Source organism: Cynocephalus volans, chromosome 3 (assembly GCF_027409185.1).
Source record: "Cynocephalus volans isolate mCynVol1 chromosome 3, mCynVol1.pri, whole genome shotgun sequence".
In the NCBI taxonomy this organism is placed as follows: domain Eukaryota; kingdom Metazoa; phylum Chordata; class Mammalia; order Dermoptera; family Cynocephalidae; genus Cynocephalus; species Cynocephalus volans.
Genome location: NC_084462.1, coordinates 66,099,501 through 66,121,505, shown reverse-complemented (window position 1 = coordinate 66,121,505; position 22,005 = coordinate 66,099,501). Strand labels below are relative to the sequence as shown.

The 22,005-nt window shown below is 47.1% G+C and overlaps 1 protein-coding gene across 3 annotated transcripts; it reads right to left on the bottom strand.

Annotated features, from left to right (window-relative positions):
- Positions 1-8,286: 8,286 nt before the first annotated feature.
- On the bottom strand, positions 8,287-21,062 carry UBL7 (ubiquitin like 7). Of its 3 annotated transcripts, none has more exons than XM_063090329.1 (11): positions 21,000-21,062; positions 19,375-19,587; positions 18,489-18,608; positions 14,902-14,984; positions 14,035-14,119; positions 13,419-13,476; positions 12,543-12,676; positions 12,233-12,282; positions 11,804-11,971; positions 11,110-11,232; positions 8,287-8,537 (listed from the first exon to the last, which is right to left on the bottom strand). In XM_063090329.1, exons 1-11 carry the CDS (start codon positions 21,037-21,039, stop codon positions 8,400-8,402), a joined length of 1,212 nt encoding a protein of 403 aa, XP_062946399.1. In that variant the 5' UTR covers positions 21,040-21,062; the 3' UTR covers positions 8,287-8,399. The 3 variants fall into 3 exon arrangements, with proteins under 3 accessions (XP_062946399.1, XP_062946400.1, XP_062946401.1); XM_063090330.1 differs by having other exon boundaries at positions 20,950-21,014; XM_063090331.1 differs by lacking the exon at positions 21,000-21,062 and adding an exon at positions 20,655-20,706.
- Positions 21,063-22,005: the final 943 nt, after the last annotated feature.

Genomic DNA, 22,005 nt, shown 5'->3' with positions numbered 1-22,005 from the left:
AGGGCCAGGGCCAGATGGCAACCCATTCCTGGTTAACTATAGGCAGCCAGGGGAGGTGAGGACTGAGCCTATGAATTGAGGCAATAGAGAGGGAAGGGCAGCTAGACTAGGGCAGTGGAAGGGAACAGGTACCAGGCCCAGTGTTTAGGCATTGACTTTACTGCCTCAGGCAGCACAGGGAGATCAAATCAGAATGGTACAGGGGACTGCTTCATTGGAGGCTAAGGCTGACTCTTGAGCCTGGACGAAGGACAAGGGAACAGTCCCCACTGACTGCCAATGATGGGAAATGGACCAGCAGAGAAAGCAACAGATGTAATGTTGGCAGATCAGAAGGGGAGGCACATTCCTGTCCTTCCCCTCCCCTAACTCCACATTTAGGGGAGGCAGGGAGAAGGCTGGGAGAAAGAAATGATGCAGGGGCTTCTATGAGAAAAATACCTTGAAGAGGTCACTTCCTGAGCCCTATGGGCAGCTCAGCCACAGCCAAATCCAAGAAGGACCCTTGGGAACCAAAGAAACAGACACACACAGACCTGAGGTTCATAGTCCCTAAACGGCAGCAGAGGCCCTGAGAGTCCTCCCCAATGTTTCGACTGAAGCCTCTCACCTTTCAGGGCCCAATTCAGCTCATCCCTCCATTCTCCAAGCTCCTTCTGACCCCCTCCTCAGCCCTGATTCCATGGCTACACATTTTCATAGAAGGGTGACCCACCCCAAACAAGAGGCCTGTGGGCAGCAGAAGGAGTCAATGAGGAGATAACGCATGCAGATACATGTTCATCCATAAACAGCTCACTTTCTTTCATGCATACAAAGATCCAGGAATCCCAGTTCCTGGGATCAGAAGTAGCTCTCAGAGGGCATTCAGCCCCCAACAGCCTGACCATGCTAAACCCCACGCCTGCTGCAAGGCCTCAGAGCTTGGTGTCCACCCAGGCCATCTGGCTACCAGCACAGCAATGATTACTATTGCCCACCACGACTACCACCTATTGCAAGGGGCAGAGAGGCCAGGCAGTCATGAGAATGAAAGAAATGGGTGGGCTGGGGCCTGGGGAACACTGAAGGGCACCTGCCCTGTTTACATGGCAGTTGCTACTCAGCTCCAGCCCAGGGGACCACGGAGAAGTACACCCAGAAGTAACAGATAGTCTAATCTTTCAAGAGAAGCTGAAATTTGAGTCTTTGTCAAAAATCCCAGTTTCAAAATATTGGAAAATAATTCAAAAATTAGAGAGGATGTATATGATCACATAAAAACGGGTCTGTAGGCCACATCTGAGACCTCCAAAACACTGTGTGCTTCCTGTGGGCAGGCCCATGACTATCTCACGGGCATGGGCACAACAGCCTTACAGTGACCACCGTATCTAGCCCAACTGCAAAATAACCATGTCAGGGCTTGGGGCTACACTAGGGGAGGAATGCAGAGGAAACCCTCCCTGGGCTGTACAGGCCCTGGTACCACACCTCACCCTCTCCTCAGTGTTCTGCCCACCTGCAAACCTTTGCCAAAATGTTCCCCTCAAGCACCTGCCTCTTCTTCCCCACCTAGCCAAGCCTGCCTCTTCCTCCTAGGCCAGCTCAGAGCCCACCCCTTCCTGGATATCTACTCAGTCCACCATGAATGGAGAACTTCTCAGAATTGCCATCACCTTTCTTAGCCCCAAGGGTCAACAGTTCCCAGTGGCACCTCATTCCTGCATCACTGTTCTCTGTCCTAGTCATTCTAAGCACATTTTTATTTGATTGACCCTACCTTAAATTGTTTAGTCTTGAGTCTGGCCAGCCAACTTAAGTGGGAGACAAAACAAGTAAAAATCCACAGGGGAATAATCAGTGATGGACAGGGGACTGGTAGGGAAGAGATAGATCTTTCCTCTTTCCATCAGGACACTCAGCTCACCTAAAAGCCTGACAGGTCCTCCCTTAAAGGGACTGCCCAGCATCCTTAACCCCAAACTTGGCCAACATGGCACTGGGTTTGTGGTGGGAGCGCCACCTGGTGGCCACTCTGGAACAGAGCCGAGTCTTAACACAGACTGTATAGATATGAGTGGTCTTCAAAAAGTTCATGAAAAGATTCATAATATCTTTTAACACCATTTTTCCATGAACTTTTTGAAGTACCCTCATATACTCTCAAGACTTTCTGGAGACAAACTCTTCTCTCCACCCCACTCCCATGCCCCAAATCCATCTCTGAGCCTCCATGCTCAGTGCCCAAGGCTGAGCAAAATCTCGAGGAAGTCATGTGGAATGTATCTAGACAAAATCTCCTGACTAAACTTGGCTGGGAGGCCAAAGATCAAGTCCTAGCTTGGACACTGACTTAAGCAAGGCCCTGCCCTAGCACAGGCCTCAGATTCTCTGTTTACAAAATTAGAAAAAGGAGCTAAAACAGCTCCTTTTACAGCTAAAACAGCTAAAACAGCTGTTCGCTGGTCTATCTTCCTCTCTAGACCAGAGAGACAAAGTTTTCTCATTTCTATCTTCCACATTACCTTCTCGCTTGTAAACTGAATTAAATATGCTTTTTAAATGATCTCCACAGGAAAGGAAGTATCCCAGGACCCTCCCTGCTCTGATATGACCCTTGGGCTGCTGGGGCCATTTCAGTGAGGAGATACACATGCAGGTGTGTGATCACCCACAAAGAGTTCACTTTCATTCATGAATACAATGATCCATGAGTCTCAATCCTTGGTATTAGAAGTAGCTCTCAGATGACATTCAGTCCAACCTGGGAGCCCCTCACAACAGCCCGTATGGAGGACATGCAGCTTCTGCTTACGTACCTCCAGCAACGATGAGCTCCCTCACAAGGCCGCCTGGCCCATCTTGTTTAGCTTTGACACAAAGCCTTTTTCCACAGTGGGGGATTCCCAAACAATGGTCCTAAATCTGCCCTCTGGGGCCACACAGACAATGTCTAATCCATTTAAGGTCATAGCCTTCTAAATCTGCTCTTTTTCCAGGATAAATAACTCAGTTCCAAATGTGTCCCTCAAGCAGCTTTCCTGGGAATCTCTCTAATCCTGGTTGATTCCTAGGACATGATCAGTCATTTAACAAACTTCTACAGGGTCCCTCCTAGGTGCTAAGTAGTCCAGTTTTTGTCCATCCATTTCAAAGATCAGGCCTTAAATCAGAACACAACACCTGGGGGGGGGGGGGCTGATCAGCAAAGGGCTGAAAAGACTGCCTTCCTTGCTCCTGATTCTAGCACCTCCAAAGGCACTGCCTTGCTGGATTGAGACACCAGGATGTTAAATCCAGTTGATCTTGGCCCAAGGTCATCCTTGGGCCAATTCCCAACCATCATTAGTGGCTCTCTGGGATGTTGGGTTGAGAAAGACTGTGAGTTTGAATCTGAGCCCAGGAGAGGAAGAAATGAGGTCCCATCCTGCATAACAGCAATTAGATTTCTGGTCCCCACTGCAGGACCTTAGACTTTCCCTGTTTCTGATCCTCTTGTTAGAGTTGCCTCATTGTCCAGTTTGTCTGTGGCATATGACACCAGTGACCATCCAGAAAATTCACCAGCCCATCTTTGAATGTCTGGCATCTCTGATATACACATTGTCAATATCCCCATATACAAATTGAGAGAAAATGACAAACAGGACACAACTGAGGCTCCAAGAAGCTAGGTCATCCGGAAAAGCAATCTAAACCTCAGTCAGTCTGACTTAAAAGCCTAATTCTCCTCCAAGACCTGAGGAGCTGCCACTCCCAGGATGAGTGGTTAGTAAACCCTTCAGCCCCTCTGAGTGGCTTCCAGGCCTGCCAGCCAGGCACAAGGCCCCAGGTGGGTGCATTGATGGAATCATCCTGATACAATCCCATCCAAGCCCTGGAAAGGCCAGTTTTCTGGCATAGTCACGTCCTACTAACAGGAAGCACTCATCTTTATATGGGGATAAGAATATCTACTTTTCAGGGTTGTTATGAGGATCAACTGAGATGGCATATGTGAGTGCGTAGCTCAATGCCTGGCACAGAGAGGGTGCTTGATAAATGAGCACTATTATACTGCATTGCTGTTAGCTAGTTTTGCCAAGGTAGAGTAGGCCAGTACCTGGGTCGCTGCGAAAGGCATCTCAAGCATGGAGAAAGCTGAATTCTGCTACCAGTGATTGCAGAGTCTATGGGAGGGAGACAGGGCCAGGGGAACCAGGGGCACAGTTGAGCTGACCTGAGCCCAGTCCAGGGCCACAGAGGGCCCAACTTGTTGGAGAGACTGGGTAAGCAGACAGAGGAAGCCTGAATAAAATCCCCAACATTCTCATCCTTCACTGCCGAAGTTTGTGGGAGAAGCAACAAGAAGCCACCCCAGAGTAGGGCTCTGAGAGCTTGGTCTGGGGCCCAGGCCAGATGGGGCTGAGGCGAGGAGCAGAACTGGGGCCCATGTGCCCAGCAAGCTGCTCCAGCCTACCCCACGCCAGCCCAGCCAAATCTGAGTTATATCAGGAGAAGGGATCTGTTCAGAAAACTCACCATCTCTGCATATTTGCATATTCTATTTCAGGGCCTCTTCCTTTTTTTTCCTCTTAGCTTCCTAGAAAAGTTCTTGTCATCAATTCCAACTTCACCTCTGCTGAACTGCAAAAGCTCACTCTCAATTTCTTCTCTCCTCCAACTACTGCTCTCTCCCTCACTGGCAAGTTTCTCTAAAGAGTTCTCTGCTCTCCCCGCCTCCCCTGTCCCCCACCTATTCAGTTGTCGACCCCTATAATCTAGCTCTGGTTTCACTATAACATCTCCCAAAGGTCACCACAGCTCAAGTTGGCAAGTCCAAGGTCAGCCCTTCTGTTGCTAGGTTTGTCTGCGGCATCTGACACCACTAGTTCCTTCTGCTCCCTCAGCTTGGTGACTCCTGCTCTCGCCTTCCCTGAAGCAGATCCTGCCCCCCTTCCGTGTCTCATATCAGTCACATTTCCTATAAAGCCTAACTCCTTAGTGGGTATTCTTTTTCCCTTACTTTTCCCTGAAAAGTTGAATTACCTTCTCATGTGACATAGGCCCAGTGTTCAACTTAAAACTTCCTTATCATTATTTCAGCCCACAAACCTCCACGGGTCTACAAGACATCCCCTCGTGGCTGTACCATGGTACCTCAAGCTCCAACATGTTCAAAACTGGTCTTGCATTCCAAATCCTAAGCCCAGTTCTTTATGCTTGCCACACCACTACACCGTCCAGCCCACTCCCTCCCTTGCCCCCCAGATCTAGCCTGTCCTTCACACCTCCTATCCCTCCCCTCACCCAACTCCCCTGCTGCAGCTCTAGCTGAAGCCCCTACCGTGTCCCATCTGGAGGACCCAGAGAGCCTCCTAGCTGGCCACCCACCTCTGATCTCACTTCATACAAATCCAGCCTCCACGCAGCTGTCAGATTCTCTCTCACACAAATCTGGTCCCCCACTACCCTGCCTAAAGCCTCCCAGGGATGCTCTTTGCCCTCAGGATAAAGCCCAGGCTCTTCAGCCTTCTCTGAAGCCTCATCACCTCCTATTCCTCCACATTCAGAGGCCACAGGCAGTGTGTAAAATAGACCTGACTTTAGAGTAAGACAGACCTGATTTTTTAGGCCAACTTGTCCACTTTCTAACCACGAGATTGTGGACAGACGATCTCACCCCTCTGAACATTGGTGTCCCCATCCGTTCAGTGAAGATAACAACAGTATACTCACTTTCTCCAAAGATGTGCTATCAATTCTAACTGCTAAAGTCTCTCTCTGCCCACTCCTCTCCTTCCCCAGTGCCAGGCCAGCCCACCATCGGTTCTAAGTGCATCGCTGCCACAACTTCCTTACTCGTCGCTTTTCCTCAGGCTTGCCTGCTCCCACCCCCTAGCCCCACCCCCAATCTATTCACCATACTGTAGCCAGCATACCTTTCTGAAATACAAATCTGACCCTCTCCTCTGATTAAAATTCTATGACTCCCTATTATCCATGGGGTAAGTCTAAACTCCTTACATGGCATAAAACAATCCAGTTCCTGCCTACCTACCTGCCTTGCTATTCACCCTGATGGATAGAGCTTAAAGAGCCATATTTTCTCTCCACTCCCAGCCCACTCAGCACATATACCTTCCTGCCCAATTCTTCCTTACCCTTCAGGTCTCAGCTAAGATGCCACTTTCTCCAAGAAGCTTCTCCCCACCTGCCCACACACACACACCCACCCCAAATTGGCTCCCCTTCCTGTGAGCCCCACAGCCTCTGGAAGCACCTAATCCAGTTTTTACCAGGTTTCAGTGTAAACATGTCTGTCTGTCTTACCAACAACAAAGCTCTGTGAGAGCAAGGACGCCATCATGTTTACCTGTCATGGAGTGAGGTTCAGTCAAGGTTTGTTGAAAGGGTGAAAGGAACAATGGTGAGGAAGGAGTCCTTGGGCCATGGAAAGTCCCAGGCTCAGTGGGGGCACTTATCAGATTCAACATATATTATTTAAAACATGGCCACAGGAAGCAAAACCAACTTGCCCAGCCCATAGAGGAAAGAGCTGACAAAGAAGGGAAAGGGAAACAGTGAGAACAGCTCAATTCTGGGAAGCAGTATAACTGGTATTGGGGGTCAGTTCAGGGATAGGGCAGGGTCACCCAAATGTTCTGCAGCATAATGGGGTGGGGGAGTCAAGGAGCCCTAGCACCTTTAAAGGCAGTCCTCAGGGGCAGGGTGAGAGTTGACACAAAATGGAAACCAGCTCTAAGCAGGCTACACCATGGGGACAGAAAGGGCTGTGTCAGCCCCATTTGACCAACACAGGCCCATGAGGACGGAACTGGCCTTTGTTTCAACCCCACACAAGCAAGAGACACAGGGTTCAAAGACAGAGCTTCCTGGTCTCTGCTGCCAACCACGAAGAGGCAGCTGGGCTCCACACAGACAACTGAGACACAACGAAGCCTGGCACCAAGAAGCCCAGAGAGTTTTGAATCTTTTCTGCCAATGCAAATACCTCTCAACATTAATCCTAGGATTGAAAGGGAAATGCAGAGAAATTTTTCAAATTTTTTAGACGAGGCAAAGAACAAGGCAGTGTTCGGGCCATATCTGGAATAGTAGATCCTTCTGAGAACCTCCCTTTAAGAGTATCACTGACAATCCGGAGGTCATCCATAGGAAAGAACAGTATGTCCAGGTACCAAAACCAGAAGGACAGGTCAAAAAGGCAAGTGAATCACTACTTCTCTCCCTAAGTAACTAAAGCCCTGCTAATGTAGAAGAGGGAGCAGGCTTGTTCTGTGTGGTTCCTGAGGGCAGAAAGGGGACTAAGGGATAGATGCTCTGGGGACCAGTTAAATGACAGAACAGGCTGTCCTTATAAGGGGTAAACATTTTGTCCCAGGAGGAGACAAGCAGAAGTCGAAAGCCCAAGACAGGATAGTGGAGATGGAACATCCACTAAGGCACAGGGCAGGAGCAGACCTCCGAGCTCCTCTGCACCCATGTTAGTTCCCAAATGAACCAAAATACCATCTGAGGACAAGGCAGTTTTTCCTAACAAAGTATTCAAAGCACATGAAACCTACTTTCTCCACTTGGACATGTCTGCAACGCCACAGGGAACACCATGCCAAGGGGAACGAGAGCGCAGACAGATGGAGGAGCAGCTTGTGGGTTGGTGCCCTCTCTTCAATATTAAAGCTGAGCCCTACTCATGTTGGTGTTCTTGTTTGGTATTGTTATTTAACTGCTCTTGTATTTATGCCTTCAGGACAGAGAAGAGGGCCCTGCTTCCTGGCACAGCTCTGAGGCCTGGATTCTGGCAACATTATAGAATAGGTGTCAAAGAATGTTTGGTGAGATAGGCCAGGCGAGGGACAAGGAATATTTTGGAAGTCTTTGGGAGAGGGTGTGATGTGGAAGGCAAGTTGCCTCCACAAGCTCCCCCTGAAAGTCTACCTAGCCACTCCCTAGACTGTACATCTCAGAAGCATGAGCCTCTCCTCTTCTGGTCACAGCTGTCACACAGCAGCCACCCTGAAGATCAGGCAGCAGCCCTGCTCCAACCTTGTACATGTCCTGAGGCTGCCACACCCCAAAGTGCCAAGGAGTCCAGGACTACTGCTGGAAACCTCTCCCAAAGGTGAATGTGGGTATCACACAGCATCCCATGACGTGAGTCTAAAATCCTCCACCCAGGGCCCAAAACCAGGGACCAGCCCTGCTCCCTGATGTCACAGCACTAAGACCAGCACACCTTGCTTGCCCCACTGCCTCCATCTATTTAGATCAGCCAGAAAGACCAAGCACCGGACAAAGCAGGAGAATTGACCACAGGTATATTGGGGAGGGGAGAGGTGGAGGCACCTTCATGTGTGCCTCCCATGGACAGCAATCTCTGCAACTTGTTGGGGAGCCCAGGAGGGACAAGGAGTTCATGGGGCTCCTCCGGCAAAGATGAGCTCCAGTGCTGCTTGGATGTCCCCCCCAGTGGCCTGCAGGGCCCGCAGGCTCAGCTCATCATCCTGGATGCCCATGTCACGCAGCTGCTGCAGCTGGGGCTGCCATTGACTCTGTGGAAAGACAGGAGTGAGCAGCAGCTGTTAGCTGGGATCCTAATGAAGACTCACTTAGGTTTATGCTTTCAGGGGAAAGGAAGGAACATGGGAGTCCTACAGCAAAGTTGCTGATGCTAAGTTCTATGGAGCACAGGGCTTCTAGGAAGACTAAATGTAGGCTTGAGAGTTAACAGAGCAAATCAAAATTTTACAGTAAAAAAAAGGAAATATTTCGCTTAAGGAACAAAAGAAAAGCACAAATTATTCATCTTAATTCCAAAATATTAAATTACTCTCTTCCTCCTGCTTTATGTATACACACACACAAACACACACATAAATGGGGAAAGAGGAATAAATTGTAAAACCAGTTTTGTTTTTTTAACATGATACATAGTGAAGTCTTACTTTCATCCATTCCCACCTCCATCCCAGATAACCAATTTTTTTTCTTTGAGAAAATATAAGTATATATTCCTATATTTACCCTTTTCTTACATCCCCAATCAACATCCACCTCACCCCTCTTCACCAACATCACTACTCTATCCTGGAGATTTTCCCATGCTGCTACATAAAGAACATTTTAATAACTATATAATATTCCAACCTGTGGATATCCTGAAATGTACTATAACTGGGCTGTTTCTAATCTTTTGCCATTACAAACAATACTGCAGTGACTGTACAAGTGTCATTTTTCTACATGCACATACATCCATAGGATAAATTCCTAGAAATGGGATTACTTGGAATTACACAGGTTTAAGGGCCATCTGTACTTCCTTTTCAGTGAATAGCTTGCTCATATCCTTTGCCCATTTTTCTATGGGGTTACTGGTCTTAAATTTCTAGAACCCTTACACATCAGGGACATCTTATCCTTTTTGTAACGTGTTACACGCTATTTTCCTGGTTTGTTGCCAGCCTTTAGACTTTGCTTATGTTTTTTGTTTGGTTTGGTATATAGAAATTTTCACCTTTACAAACTTAAAATTTATAACTCTTTTATTTAACGGCTCCTGGATTTTGAGTTTCAGCCACAAAAGGTTTTCTCTACTGTAAGGACTTGAAGAAATTCACCCACATTTTCTTCTAGGACTTTCACAGCTTCACTAATATCTCTAACTCATAACAGGAGGGTGTGCACACCTAGGGAAAATGATGTGTTTACATGGGGGAAGAAGGTAATGAAAAGGAGAAGGGGAAGAAATGCAAATTCCGAGAGGCAGGCAGGAGTGAAAATGTGCAGGGCTTTAAAAAGTCACACAAATCATAGGGCCGGCCTGTGGCTCACTCGGGAGAGTGCAGTGCTGATAACACCAAGGCCACGGGTTCGGATCCTATATAGGGATAACCAGTTCGCTCACTGGCTGAGCGTGGTGCTGACAACACCAAGCCAAGGGTTAAGATCCCCTTACCGGTCACCTTTAAAAAAAAAAAAAAAAAAAGTCACTCAAATCAACTCGGATCCATTTTACAGGCCAGGTGGAGCGTGTGAAAGCTCCTGAGCTAGAGAGCAAAGTGAACAGGCATCTAGCTGGGGAAGATAAAAGAACAGAAAAGACAAGTTGTTTACGTGTCCTCCTCCTGTTCCACTCACTGTCCATGAGGGCCACAAGGGGAGTGAAAACCACATGGGCTTGAACCCTGTCTTTACTAGTTCATGGCTTTATGACCCCAGACAAGTTCCAGGAATGAAGCTCACCCCACAGGCTTACTGTGAGAAGTAAAGGAAACAGCCATGAAACAAACAGTTTAACTTGTACAGGGAGGCATGTGACAAAATGCTGGGCCCTTAGGTATTTCACTTAACTGCTGGATGACCTTTCCCCTCCTTCAAACCTCTCAGGGCTCCCTGGTAACTTGTAGATCAAGTCAACTCTCCTTAGGTTGGCCTTCAAGGCTCCTGACACTCATGCTCAAGCTCTCTTTCTCTGGCTCCATCTTCAGGATCTTCTACACTAGGACACTGTATTCTAGCCTTGTAGTTTTCAGTATGTGGCATATACCTCCATATATTTGCTCAAACAGGTACTTGCCTCCACCTGGAAATCATCCCTCTCCTACCTCAAACACCCCTTCCCTGCCTGGCTAACCTTTAATTAATTCTCTGACAATCAGCTTAAACATACCTTCCTCAGAAAAGTTGTGCCCAACTAAGGCCCTCACCTCAACAAAAGAAGAAGCAATGGCTGGGCTTCTTGCCTGTTGCTCCCCCTTTCAGTACCTGCCTGGTGCCCCTTGTCCCAGCATCTGAACCCAGGCCTTCCCAGGGCCTGGGTTATACATGTGCAATGCTAAGTCAATGCTCACTGAATGAATGAATGACTGCATGACTAAAACTGTCATGATTCTCCAGGCCAGGCAATCAGTGGAATCAGGCCATGGTCACTGGGGGCAGGAGTAGAAGCTACAAGGACAACTGCCCTTGCTGGGAACATGCCTCGCCTGTCACATTGCCATGCCCCAGCTGTTTCTAGAGCAAAGTATGCCAAGTAAGAAGGACCTCCAGAGAGCAGAAAAAGGCTTAGCATCCAAAGTAATGAAGAAGCCACATAAAAACGAGAAAATGGAGAAGACCGACCTGAAGGCTGGGCTGCCCAGAGGCCTGCAGGGCATGCTGGAGGGCTTGGCTGAAGAGATCGTTGGTGATTGGTGTTCCTGACTGGACACCAGAGGACAGTGGTGAAGTCCCCGAGGAATGGCCCTAGAGACAAATCAGTGGTCAGTGCCACCCTCAGAGCCACCTCAATCTCATAGCAGATACCCACTATTGTCACATCACCCCACAGTGCTCCTAGGTTACCCAACTACTGCCTCCCAACAGAGCCCTGCCATGAGACAACACTCAGAGGTACCTAAAAGTTCTCTATGTGGGGCAGGAAAGGTTCCATTCTCTTCCACTCCAGGGACACGGACCCCAAGCCCTCAACCCACCCTAAGACCCCAACACTGGGAGAGATGGGCTTGGAAGCTGGAGTGATTTGTCACCAGGAATGCTTAAGCCGGTGATGTCTCATCCGTGTCAGGGTCAAGGAAGGGCACATTATGTGAGGCAAGGTTCTTCTGAACTACTAAAAGGAATCAATCAGGACTGTGCTAAACCCTAAAGGCAAGGAAGGGGGAAGTCATCAGAGCTGCAAGAAATCCCCACCAGGGCTCCAAGGTTCATCTCAAACCAGACCTAGCACCAGGGTCAGCAAATGCAAATCTATTCTGTGCTGGGGAATTTCTCCCTTGGAGGTCTGACCTTGATCTTCCCAATCCTCTCTACATACCTGGGTGCCAGGAGTTGGTGTGTGAGAGCTGCTCTCTGGAGTGCTAGCCAGGGCCAGGGCAGTGGCCAGCTCGCTCTGGGTGATGGGCCGTGGCCCAGCAGCTCCACTGTACCCAAGGGAAGCTGGGCGGGAACTGGGCGTGCTGCTAGAGGGTGTGGACCGGGTGCTCTGGAGAAGAGAAGCACCCACAATCAGGGAAGCAGCACTGTGAAATTCCCAGATGAATCCCACCCCACTCCAGGAGCAGTGCTTAGGGAGACTTCCTAAGCTCCCATGTTCAGAAAGGAATCCAGAAAAAGAAACAGTATGACATGGTCTTGGCCCCCAAATGGCCTATGACCACTTCCCAGCCTTGGGAGTGCCAGGTCCCAGGGAGGAGCTCATTCCTTGCACCATCTCCCACTAATGGCAGGCAGCCAGGCCACTTACTGGGTGAAAGTCATCCTCATCATCCGAGAGCCCTTCAAACAGGAAGCCACCTGGAGGAGGGCGAACAGATTTCAGGAGGAAGAACAGAAAGGCATAGGCGCAGCTCCAGAATCTCAGCTCAAGTTACTCTCCAAATTCATATTTTCATCTCTCTCCTTGGAAAATTACAGGACAGATGCACTTCCTGACTCAAACCAAGAGTTCCCAAGGAACACCCTCTGCCAACGCTATACATAGCTATTGAGTAAAGCAAATCCCTGGGCCACTGCCACCTCCTGAGGGGCCTACGTTACGCTTTTCTGGGGCTCACCTGGCATATCCCGGTACGAGCTGGAGGGCATGCTCCGAGAGGAGGAGTCAGCCCCCGGCATTGGGGTGCTGCCTGCTACCGAGTGCAGAACCAGGACGATAGCATTGACCAGGGCTGGGTGAGCAGGCACCAATCTAGGACAGGAGCGGGAAGAAACCAAATGGTGACTAAGAAAGAAAGAGCACCCTCAGCCATGACAAGAGTTCTGGGTGCCCCCTCACAACAACAAAGGCTTCTGTGCCTGCCCTTAAATTCCTCAGTCTTTAGCATCTTCCACTAGGAAGCTTTGTCCTTCTGCTGATCTGCCCCTGGCAACAGCCGCAAGGCCTTCAGTTCCTAGGTTCCATGCAGATTCTTCACCTTCACTCAGGCAAGGCATGATGGGAAATGTATAGCCTAGTAGGCTCAGGGTTCAGTCTCTGATCGAGACATCATCACTACTACACTGGGCAACCTTTGACAGGTCTCTTCTCTTCCCAGAGTGTGGCTGTTTTCTTCACTTGCAAAATAAGGGGTCATGTCCCTTCCAGCTCTAACATTTTACAGATCTATAAACCTGCTTCTCCTTTCCCCAACTTAAAATCCTTCACATGTTCCCTATTATCTACCAAATGAAATCTAAACTAAGCCTGGCCCACAAAGCCCTCTCCCTCAGAATCCTGCTTCATCCCAACACTCCTCACATGTCCTTGTCCTTGGGCTTCGTTGTTCCCCAAGTAGCCTTTGCTTTTTCTCACCTCCTCACATATTTAGAAGGTAGACTTGGTGATAGACCAGAGGTGGGCTCCAAGAGCGGGATCCAGGGTGACAACTAGGTTTCTGGCCTGACCACATGTGGAGAGATAAGGTACCCTCTAATATGAGGGTTACACTTACGTATCAAGCATGTTGGGATCAGCAAAGACAGAGAAGAGGTCCTTGTCCTGGAGAACCCCTGAAAGAAAACACAGCTCACCTCAGAAAATGGAAATCTGGCCAGATACAGGAGGGAAAAGAAGCTTTAGGTCTCAGAGCAATTGACACAACAGGGACTTAGGACCACAAACCAGCCCTCCTGAGAAGCGGAAGAAACAAAGCACCAAGCAGCACAAGCCAAGTATTCTCCATCTTGTTCTGGTGGGGATGTTCACTATCCACCGCCCCCTGCCTTTAAGTCATACACTGAGTACCAACACACCGGTCTCTTTCTCCCACATCTCTGGGTTTTTCCCTGTGTGGGAAGCTTCCCTGATTGCTCTTATTTGGGCTAACTGTTGCCCTCATTTGGAATCTTCATACCTTCTTTTATGATGTTAGCTAGGACATTATCTCTCTGTGAGACTGAGAGCTCTTAGAGGGTTGGGAATATCAAACACATCTTGACTAAACTCCCTCTTCCCACAAGACCAGTGATTCTTCAAAAGATGGTCAAAGTGTCTTTAGGGTAACTGCCTTCTCCTGGTTTCTCCTTTTTCAACAATCCCTATTTCATTAAATTCAGTCCTGCACTTACCAAGAGCAATGGGGTCACTGCTGAGGCCTGGGGTGGCCACAATGATCTGATCCAGAGATTCCTTATTGCTAAGCATCTTAAAGACCTGCAGGAGAAATGGGGAGGGCTAAGCACTCCAACTAGCCCAATGCACTCATCAAATACCTACACTCTGCTGAAGCACTTCCTCCCTCTAAGTGCTTGCACATATACCATCACAATGGAACAACAGCCCTGGAAACAGATGAACCTGTTTTTGCTCTGAGATCATGACTTACTGGAGGGAAAACAAACAATAAGAAAAAGCAAGACTGAAGCAAACCTTCAATCTCTGTGTTCCTTTCCCCCACCTACAGTTCTAGTGTTTCCAAAATAAAACCTCTCATTACAAGCCCAATAACAAAGATTTCTCTAGGTCCCAAAAGTCCTTTTCAATCTCCACACAGTTATATTTCATATACATATATTATGGGAAGTTCACAGCTGTATTAGTTTTGCCTGCCAACTCTCTATAGAAAGTCATGAGCCCATTTGCACAGTGAAGAAATCCAGGTTAAGGGGCAGTAGGCAGGTAGTTCAGCGAAAGTCAAAGAATGAGGCCCAGCAGAAACAGTATATGCATCCTTTGGCTGTCACCATTTTCATTCCATGAGGCCAGTATCAGGAAAGGGGGTATCATTATCATTAGAGGGAATCAACAGTGCCTGGCTGAGACATGCTCTTTTGAGAAAGATAGGGCTCTACTGAGACCTACAGACAGGGCAAAAACTCCCCGAGGAACATTTTTTGGTTGCCATGGCAACGGGCTTCCAGCTCCCACTCTACACCACTCAACAGTGTTCACACCCTCTCCTGCAGCCCTGGCTGGGGGCTGCAGTACGCACTCACCGCCTCCCTGTAGGAAGAGCTACTGTGCAGGGCAGTGTGCAGCACCCGGAACTCCCTCATGGCAGCCACTTTGTCCACAGGTTCTGGGGGACAAGACACACAGTTACCCTACAGCTCAGGCTCTGTCTCTGCCATGGACACAGCAACACCATTTCAGCATATGCCCAGGTGCAGCATTCTCTTCCCTTATCATTCCTAGGAATGTGAGTGCCCTGCCAATTGAGAAAAAGCCATTTGTGCCACAGATGTGAAAACTGCAGTCTCTTAAGCATCTTCAGTAGCTAAAGCAAACAAACATATTCAAGTTCCAGCAGAGGAGAATCTTACCATATGAAAGAGACTGATCTGACCCTCATCCCACTGCAGGAATTCTAGATTTCTTACATATGAAAAGGAGGAAGGTATAATCAACTCAGCAGACTCTTACACAGTGATTTAAAATAAGTGTGCTGCAATCCATCCTAACTATATGGAACTATATCGACATAATATGTTAAGAGAAAGAAATAGAACACAGTTGTATTTGCATTCTGAGATAAAACTATGTAAAATGTGTCAGTGTGCGTATGGTCCAAGGCTGGAGGGGACAACAGGAAGAACAGCACTTAGGCAGGGTGACAGGATCAGGGGCAATTGTTTTTCCTTTGATATTTTCTTTTAGGTTTCTATAATATTATTTTGAATCTTAAAAAAAAGAAGGATGAAGAAAACACACTTGTACTTCTAAGGCTCTTAAACTTTCACCAAACAAACACCCCCAATAGCAAGTGTTTCACTTGGCCTAAAACTCCTTTTCAGTCTCTGGACATTATGATTCATATATATGGGAAAGTGTAGCAGTTGTCTTAGTTTTACTTGGTTACCTTACCATTTAGGACATCAGCCCATTTCACAGGTGAAGAAATTTGGGTAAAAGGAGGGGAAGTAGGTAGCGAGTTCATTCTGGGTCACACTTTTTAAAGTGTGGTTGTTCTCATCAAGGACCAGTACTTGTGAATAGCACTTTTGGGGTTCAGTGTAGCAGCCACGTCCTTACCTATATTCCTAATCATGAGGGTTGTCTCTTTTGAAAAATATTCGTCTTAAGTAAATTACCTGATTTATTCATTCAGCAAATACATACTAAGCATTTACTCCAAGCCCAGCTTTGGGCAAGGCACAGGAATGTGAAAAATAGGAATCCCTGCCATCAAGGAACTCTTAGACCAGTAAGAGAAACAAGACTAGACCAAATACAGGATTACAAAATACTATGCTGAGGACCTCAGCAGAGACATGGATCCCAGCTGGGGCACTAGGAACACAGAGGCAGACAGCCATCACTGAAAGAGAGGGCTAGGACATAGAGATGGTCTCCTCTCCCAGAGGAGACCATTTGAGAGGGGTACTTAAGGTAGAGCAGATGTTTACTGGGGGGAGAATGTATTCCAAGCCTAACTGAGAACATGTGCAAAGGCATGGGAGAATAAAAGAATGCGGTGCTTCAAAGGAACAGCAAGTTGTTTTCTGTGGCTGGAGCTCAGAGTACACAGCCCTGCTCAAACAGTAGGCTGAGGTGAGATCCTGAAGGGATGTATAACCCACCATGGAGAACCACCAAAGGGACCCAGGTGGGAAGGGATGGGTTTTCCTCCTACCGGTGCTAATTGAGTGGGAGAACAAGAAATGTGCTTCCTTTTGCAAGAAGAGCACTCAAGGAGAAAATATCTAAAATACTGTCACAGTACCGTATCTTTGCAGATGTAAAAATTTATTTTCATCTTCCAATAAAAAGTCCGTTTGTTTCAAAAATAAATCTCCAGGCAGAAGGTAGGAGGAAAAGGACTTATAATGTCTTAAGCCAGTAATCAGCTAATCAGTTGTCTCTGCAACATCTCTGAGCTAAATGCACCCTTTGGAAGTGGGAGGCAGCCAGCCCAGTGAAAAGAACAGGGGTTCTTGAGCCAGAAAAACCTAGGTCCATAGCCCAGCTTTGCATTCATTTTCTAAGTAGATGACCTTGAATAAATAACTTCCTACTGCTTTTTCTGCATCTGTAAAATGCTAATGCTGTTACCTGCACTGCAGAGCCACTGTAATGATAAAACAAGATATTAAAGGGGAAAAAACTGGCTCACAGAAGCTGCCAATGTTACTTTCCTTCTGTCAATGCCCTCCAGCCAAAGAGCAGAGCGGCAACACAGGTATTTGAACAAGGTGGGTTTACTGTTCAGTACAGAGTGGAGCACCATAGGGAACCGTAGGGCAACTCAATAAGAGGATATTAGAAAGGATTTATTATAGGATTTGGGCTTTGGCTCAGTGACTTTAGGGGAAGTTTAAAGAAGCAGGGTTATATTCTGAATTGAATGTTGTCAGGAAATGGGGGTGATTTTATTACTGGGTATCTTAATAACTCTTATCTAGATGGAAGTTGAAAACTAGAGCAAAGTGAAAGCTGTCACTGGTAGAGAAAGAAGCACTAGTCACTCTTATCAACCAGGATGGAGGAATATTTGATCACTTTTTGGACAATGTTCAGGATTTTGTCTCTATTCAGAAATGATAGGGATCCTGTCTTTGTCTCTATTCATGACGATCTGAGTGGTCTTGTCTGATGCTGGTGACCTGTGCAATTGCTCACGTTCCACAAAAGGACTCCAAGGCCTGGATGTGAGTGCCAGACCAACCCTGGCATGCCAGGGGTTGCCCTTCTCTTCCTCACTTCCTGGCAGGGTACAAAAAAAGATGTTTTTGTCCTTTATGTTTAGAATTGGAAAGAGGGTAAATTTCAAGCTGATAACCAGTCATGGCAATCATGAACATTATAAAAAAACATGTTGAACTGCCAGTTTAACATAGATAAACTCTTTTACAAAGCTTAGCTTTTTTCTTGGTGAAGCTTTTAAAACACAAATGCAAAATTTAAACTATGAATTCCAAGCAGCACCTTCAATTAATAAATCAAAAAGGAATGAGAGGCTTTGTATATTTTCTCCAAGAGCTACTTTAATACTGTTTGAATATTTTCTAGAAAACAAATTATCCAGGAGTTAGCTGACTGAACGAATCACCAACTAAGGCAGTTTGTGGGAAGATTTGCTAAAAAGAGAACTACGGCATTAGAGGAGCACAAGAGGTTTCCAGCACTTTTCTAATGAGAACAACAACAGGGCCAGCCCATGGCTCACTTGGGAGTGTGCGGTGCTGACGACACCAAGCCAAGGGTTAAGATCCCCTTACTGGTCATCTTTTAAAAAAAAAAAAAGAACAACAACAACGATAACAAAAGGATACAAAGTTCTCTGAGAAATAAACTGTTAACCTAAAGGAGTTTAAACAGAAACTCACTCCCCCATCCCATTAGAAAACAGTGGGTAATGAACTTAGAAAGCAGAGAAACAAACCTCTTTCCATTAGCATGCTGGCAGCAAGTTCACAACTGGACTGTTTATCAATGTAGTCTAATCCAACAAGTGAAAAGATATCTCTTATCATCATCTCAGTAAATCACCCCCTTGCTCCACCCAGCCCCATACCTCAAAAACACACAGACTCTTGTATATATTTCAGAAGCTCTGCCTGTCTAAAGGCAAACCCTCACTCACCTGGTTTCTGATCAGGCTCGGGCCAGGACTTGCGCAGAACATGAACCGTGGACCCAGGTTGAATGCCATAAAAATCCAGGGTCTGGTCATCTTTTAGCTTCCGGCCACAGTAGATCAGATCTTAAAAAAGAACTGTCCATTTATATTTTGCTCCTCAAAACAATTTAGATAGTTTCTATCCCCTGAGAATCTTATTTTGATTGGCCAGCGCCCTATAAAATGGTATGTGCTTTAAAAGATACTCTTAATTAATAAATATATTTTAACAATTGTTAGCAAGTACAAACTCATAAAATAAAGTTATACAGAATCTATCCACAGAAAAGCTCTATAGCATAACATCGTGGAGACTGCTCAATTTAAATGAAAGGAAATGCAACAACAAAAAAGAATGAGCCCAATCCTGGTATGGCTGCACACACTCTTTCCACCAGTTGAATACCTTAGCTATCATAAATTGAATTTATGGTATAATTTAATTGTTATACTTAAATTCCTCCTTCTTCTACCTAGAATGCCCTTGCCATCTTCACTTCCTTTTTTTTACTGCCTTCCCTCTTATCAACCAAGCAAACAAAAACCTTTCTAATCATCCCTTAAGACTTACCTCAAATGCCATATACTAAGCATCCTCCCCTGCCCCTAACCCACCCTAAATTTTCACTCTTTCAGAGAAAGAATTCAACAATGTCATTATTAAGGAAATGGCAACAAATAGGTTTATTATATGATTTGTGTTTCTATTCACCCAACACTCACTCTCCTGGAGTATTAACATTATGAAGCAAGAAATCCCAAGCCCTTAATTTACTCTTGTAACTCCAGAAGTATCCTCCCCCAAAAGAGATCAGAGCCAACAACCCAACCCCAGTCCACAGAGACTCACCAATCAGCTCAGGGTCTGGAACAGACTCCTGTAGTTTGCCAGCGATAAGCTGCTTCAGAAATGAAATACTATAGCCCCCTAGCGAGTATTCTCCCAGCTCTGTCTCTGGCAACCGAAGAATAGACTTCGGGGCAAGTGGCTGGTCAGCCAGCTTCACTGCTAGGTGCCATTCTGAGAGAGACATCCTCTCTCTTTCACGCTCTCTCTTTCTCCCTGTAAAAGAACAAAGCCTTAGTGGTTGAAGGACAGGCCACCAACCTACTCCACCCCCACCCAACAAGGGGTTGAATGAGAGACAATTTAGCATGACACTGCCAGAGAAACACGGGATGCAACATCAGGCCAGAACTACAATTTGTGGTGCTCTCTTTACTCATCCTATCATGAATGGCGAAGAACTCAGCTCTCTAGACCTCTTCATCTTTAAAGTGGACATAAAAACACCATCCAACCTAATAGGAATGCTGTGAGGTCAGATGACATCATCCAACCTTCTCCCATCTGTACATCTATGTCCAATTTTCTTCATCAACTCTTTTGAACTATTACAACAGCTTTATAACCAGTTCCCTGCCTCTTGCCTCTCCTTATCAAATGTCCATGCTGCCCCCCTACTCATCATTTTAAAACACAGATCTGATCAAGTCATTTCTCTGTTTAGAAACTCCTCCAATGGCTCCAAACCATCTCTGTGAAAAAGACTAAATAAACTCCACGGCCTAGCTTACAAAAACAACTCACATTCAGCCCCCTGCCAGCTTTCCTTCCCAACAGAGCTCTACCCTGTCCCGCCACAACAGATAAGTACAGGCTACTAAGCTTCCATTCATAACAAAGGTCTCCCCAATCTTATACCTCTGTTCATCTGCTAACTCTGCCTGTAATTTCTCTTCCCTTTTTGGCCTCTTAGCATACTCCTACCAAGACCAAACCAAATTCAGCCTTCTCCATCCCCCTCTTTCCTCTGTTTTTCCCACATTCCCTCAGGGCAAAGGGGCTATCAAATATCTTACAAATACCTATTTACTTTTCGGTCTCTCCCTGCTCCCCCGCCTCACCCCCGCCCCAAATTTTGGAGGCCCTTGAAAGTAAAGACTAGAATTTTTCGCCTTTATTGTCCCCATGCGTGGCACATATGGATGCCCAGAAAATAAATCAGAAACTCTGACAGTGGAAGAATCTTGTTAAGTAAGGCAAGTCCTTGTTATAGTCATCATTATTACTTCTAAAGAGGCCTCTGGTATGGAAGACAAAGAAAAGGCTGGAGCTGCCCAGCTGACCTTAAGGCATCCTCAAGGTACCCTCCACCTCCAGGTTAAGATAGGGGGAGGAATATATCTTTTTATATGCTACATCGCACTTAATCCTCACTACTGTTCCCCGACACAGGCATTATCATCCGCATTTTACAAATGAGGAAATCAAGGCTCAGAAAGATGAAGTCACTGGCTAAGATCACAAATAGCTAGCAGTGGGGCAGAGATACTATCTGGTGACGACCCCGCCTTTCCTGTGGGACTGGCTAACTAGTCGACACACGTCCAGCCCGCGCGGCCCGGGGCCCAGCGCCCTCACCCGTCCCGCGGAAGGAACCCGGCCGCAGAGCCGCCGGTGTAAACACTCACTCTGCCCCTCTCGCCGGAAACCGGAATCTGCGCGCTGCATTCTGGGAGTTGCAGTTCCCACTGAGGCCCCTCCCCTTATAAATAGCCGGCCGGCTAGTGGCGCTAGTTACAAAGCTTCCGGTTCCGGGGCGCAGCTCTGTGGCCGTTTGAAATCCCCGGCGCGAGGTTGTTTTCGTGTTTCGCGAGCAAGCGTCCTACTTCCTGTCAGTCTTCCAGGGCGCGGAGCGCGAGAGGGTGTCCTGGTGTGGGCTTTTCAAGAACGGCAAATAGCCCGGTGATTCCCGCGCTCTCCTGAAAGGCATATAAAGTCCGTCGGTTCTGTCGAGTTATGAGAACGCCCTCTGCTGGGCACCTGGCTGGATGGCGGATCCCTGGTCCCCTCCGGCGTCGACCTTTCCCTCCGGCTTACGCGGTCTCTTCAGGCACGCCCCAGCGCTTCCCCGCAGCTCTCCCGTTGAAAAATAGCTGCCCTCCGTGGAAGTCAGCCTCTTTTGTGCTCCTCTCCACTGACTTCTCGCGGCAGACCTACCTATGGCGGCGTACCAGGAACCGAACGATGACCCCCCCTCCAAAAGTTGGATCCTTGAGAGGAGTTACTAAATTGGGTTCCTGATACGCCCTCAGCATGCAATGGTGGGGTTTATCGGACGGTCATTCGTAGAATCAATTTCGGGAGGGGAATTTCCACTTAACTCTCATACAGAAACTACGTTTTTAGATGATTGAAAAAGTTATACACGGTTCAAATCGGATTGTGTTTGTGCAGAAGTTAGGATTAGCGAGAATATTGAGGAGGGACTGCTGATTGGACTCTACTCAAGGAGTTAATTCAAGGACTAATGAAAGCAAAAAAGGGGGGATATAAAAAATAATGACATTGATCATAGCAGCTAACGGCTGATTTTGTGTAAAATCAGAAAGGCGAAGTCATTGGCTAAGATCACAAATAGCTGAACTCGAACATCCCAATGTACGGCCTGGAACTACAGCAGCAATTGAGCAAGAT

What these genes read in the sequence shown, in the direction of transcription:
- UBL7 (XM_063090329.1), bottom strand. Translation starts at nt 21,039, where the DNA reads ATGCAGCGCGCAGATTCCGGTTTCCGGCGAGAGGGGCAGA. An exon ending in TCCAGACCCTGAGCTGATTG is followed by an intron (nt 18,609 to 19,374) that starts GTGAGTCTCTGT and finishes TTCTTTTTTAAG; the next exon opens with ATCTGATCTACTGTGGCCGG. An exon ending in CTCGTACCGGGATATGCCAG is followed by an intron (nt 12,283 to 12,542) that starts GTGAGCCCCAGA and finishes GCCCTCCTCCAG; the next exon opens with GTGGCTTCCTGTTTGAAGGG.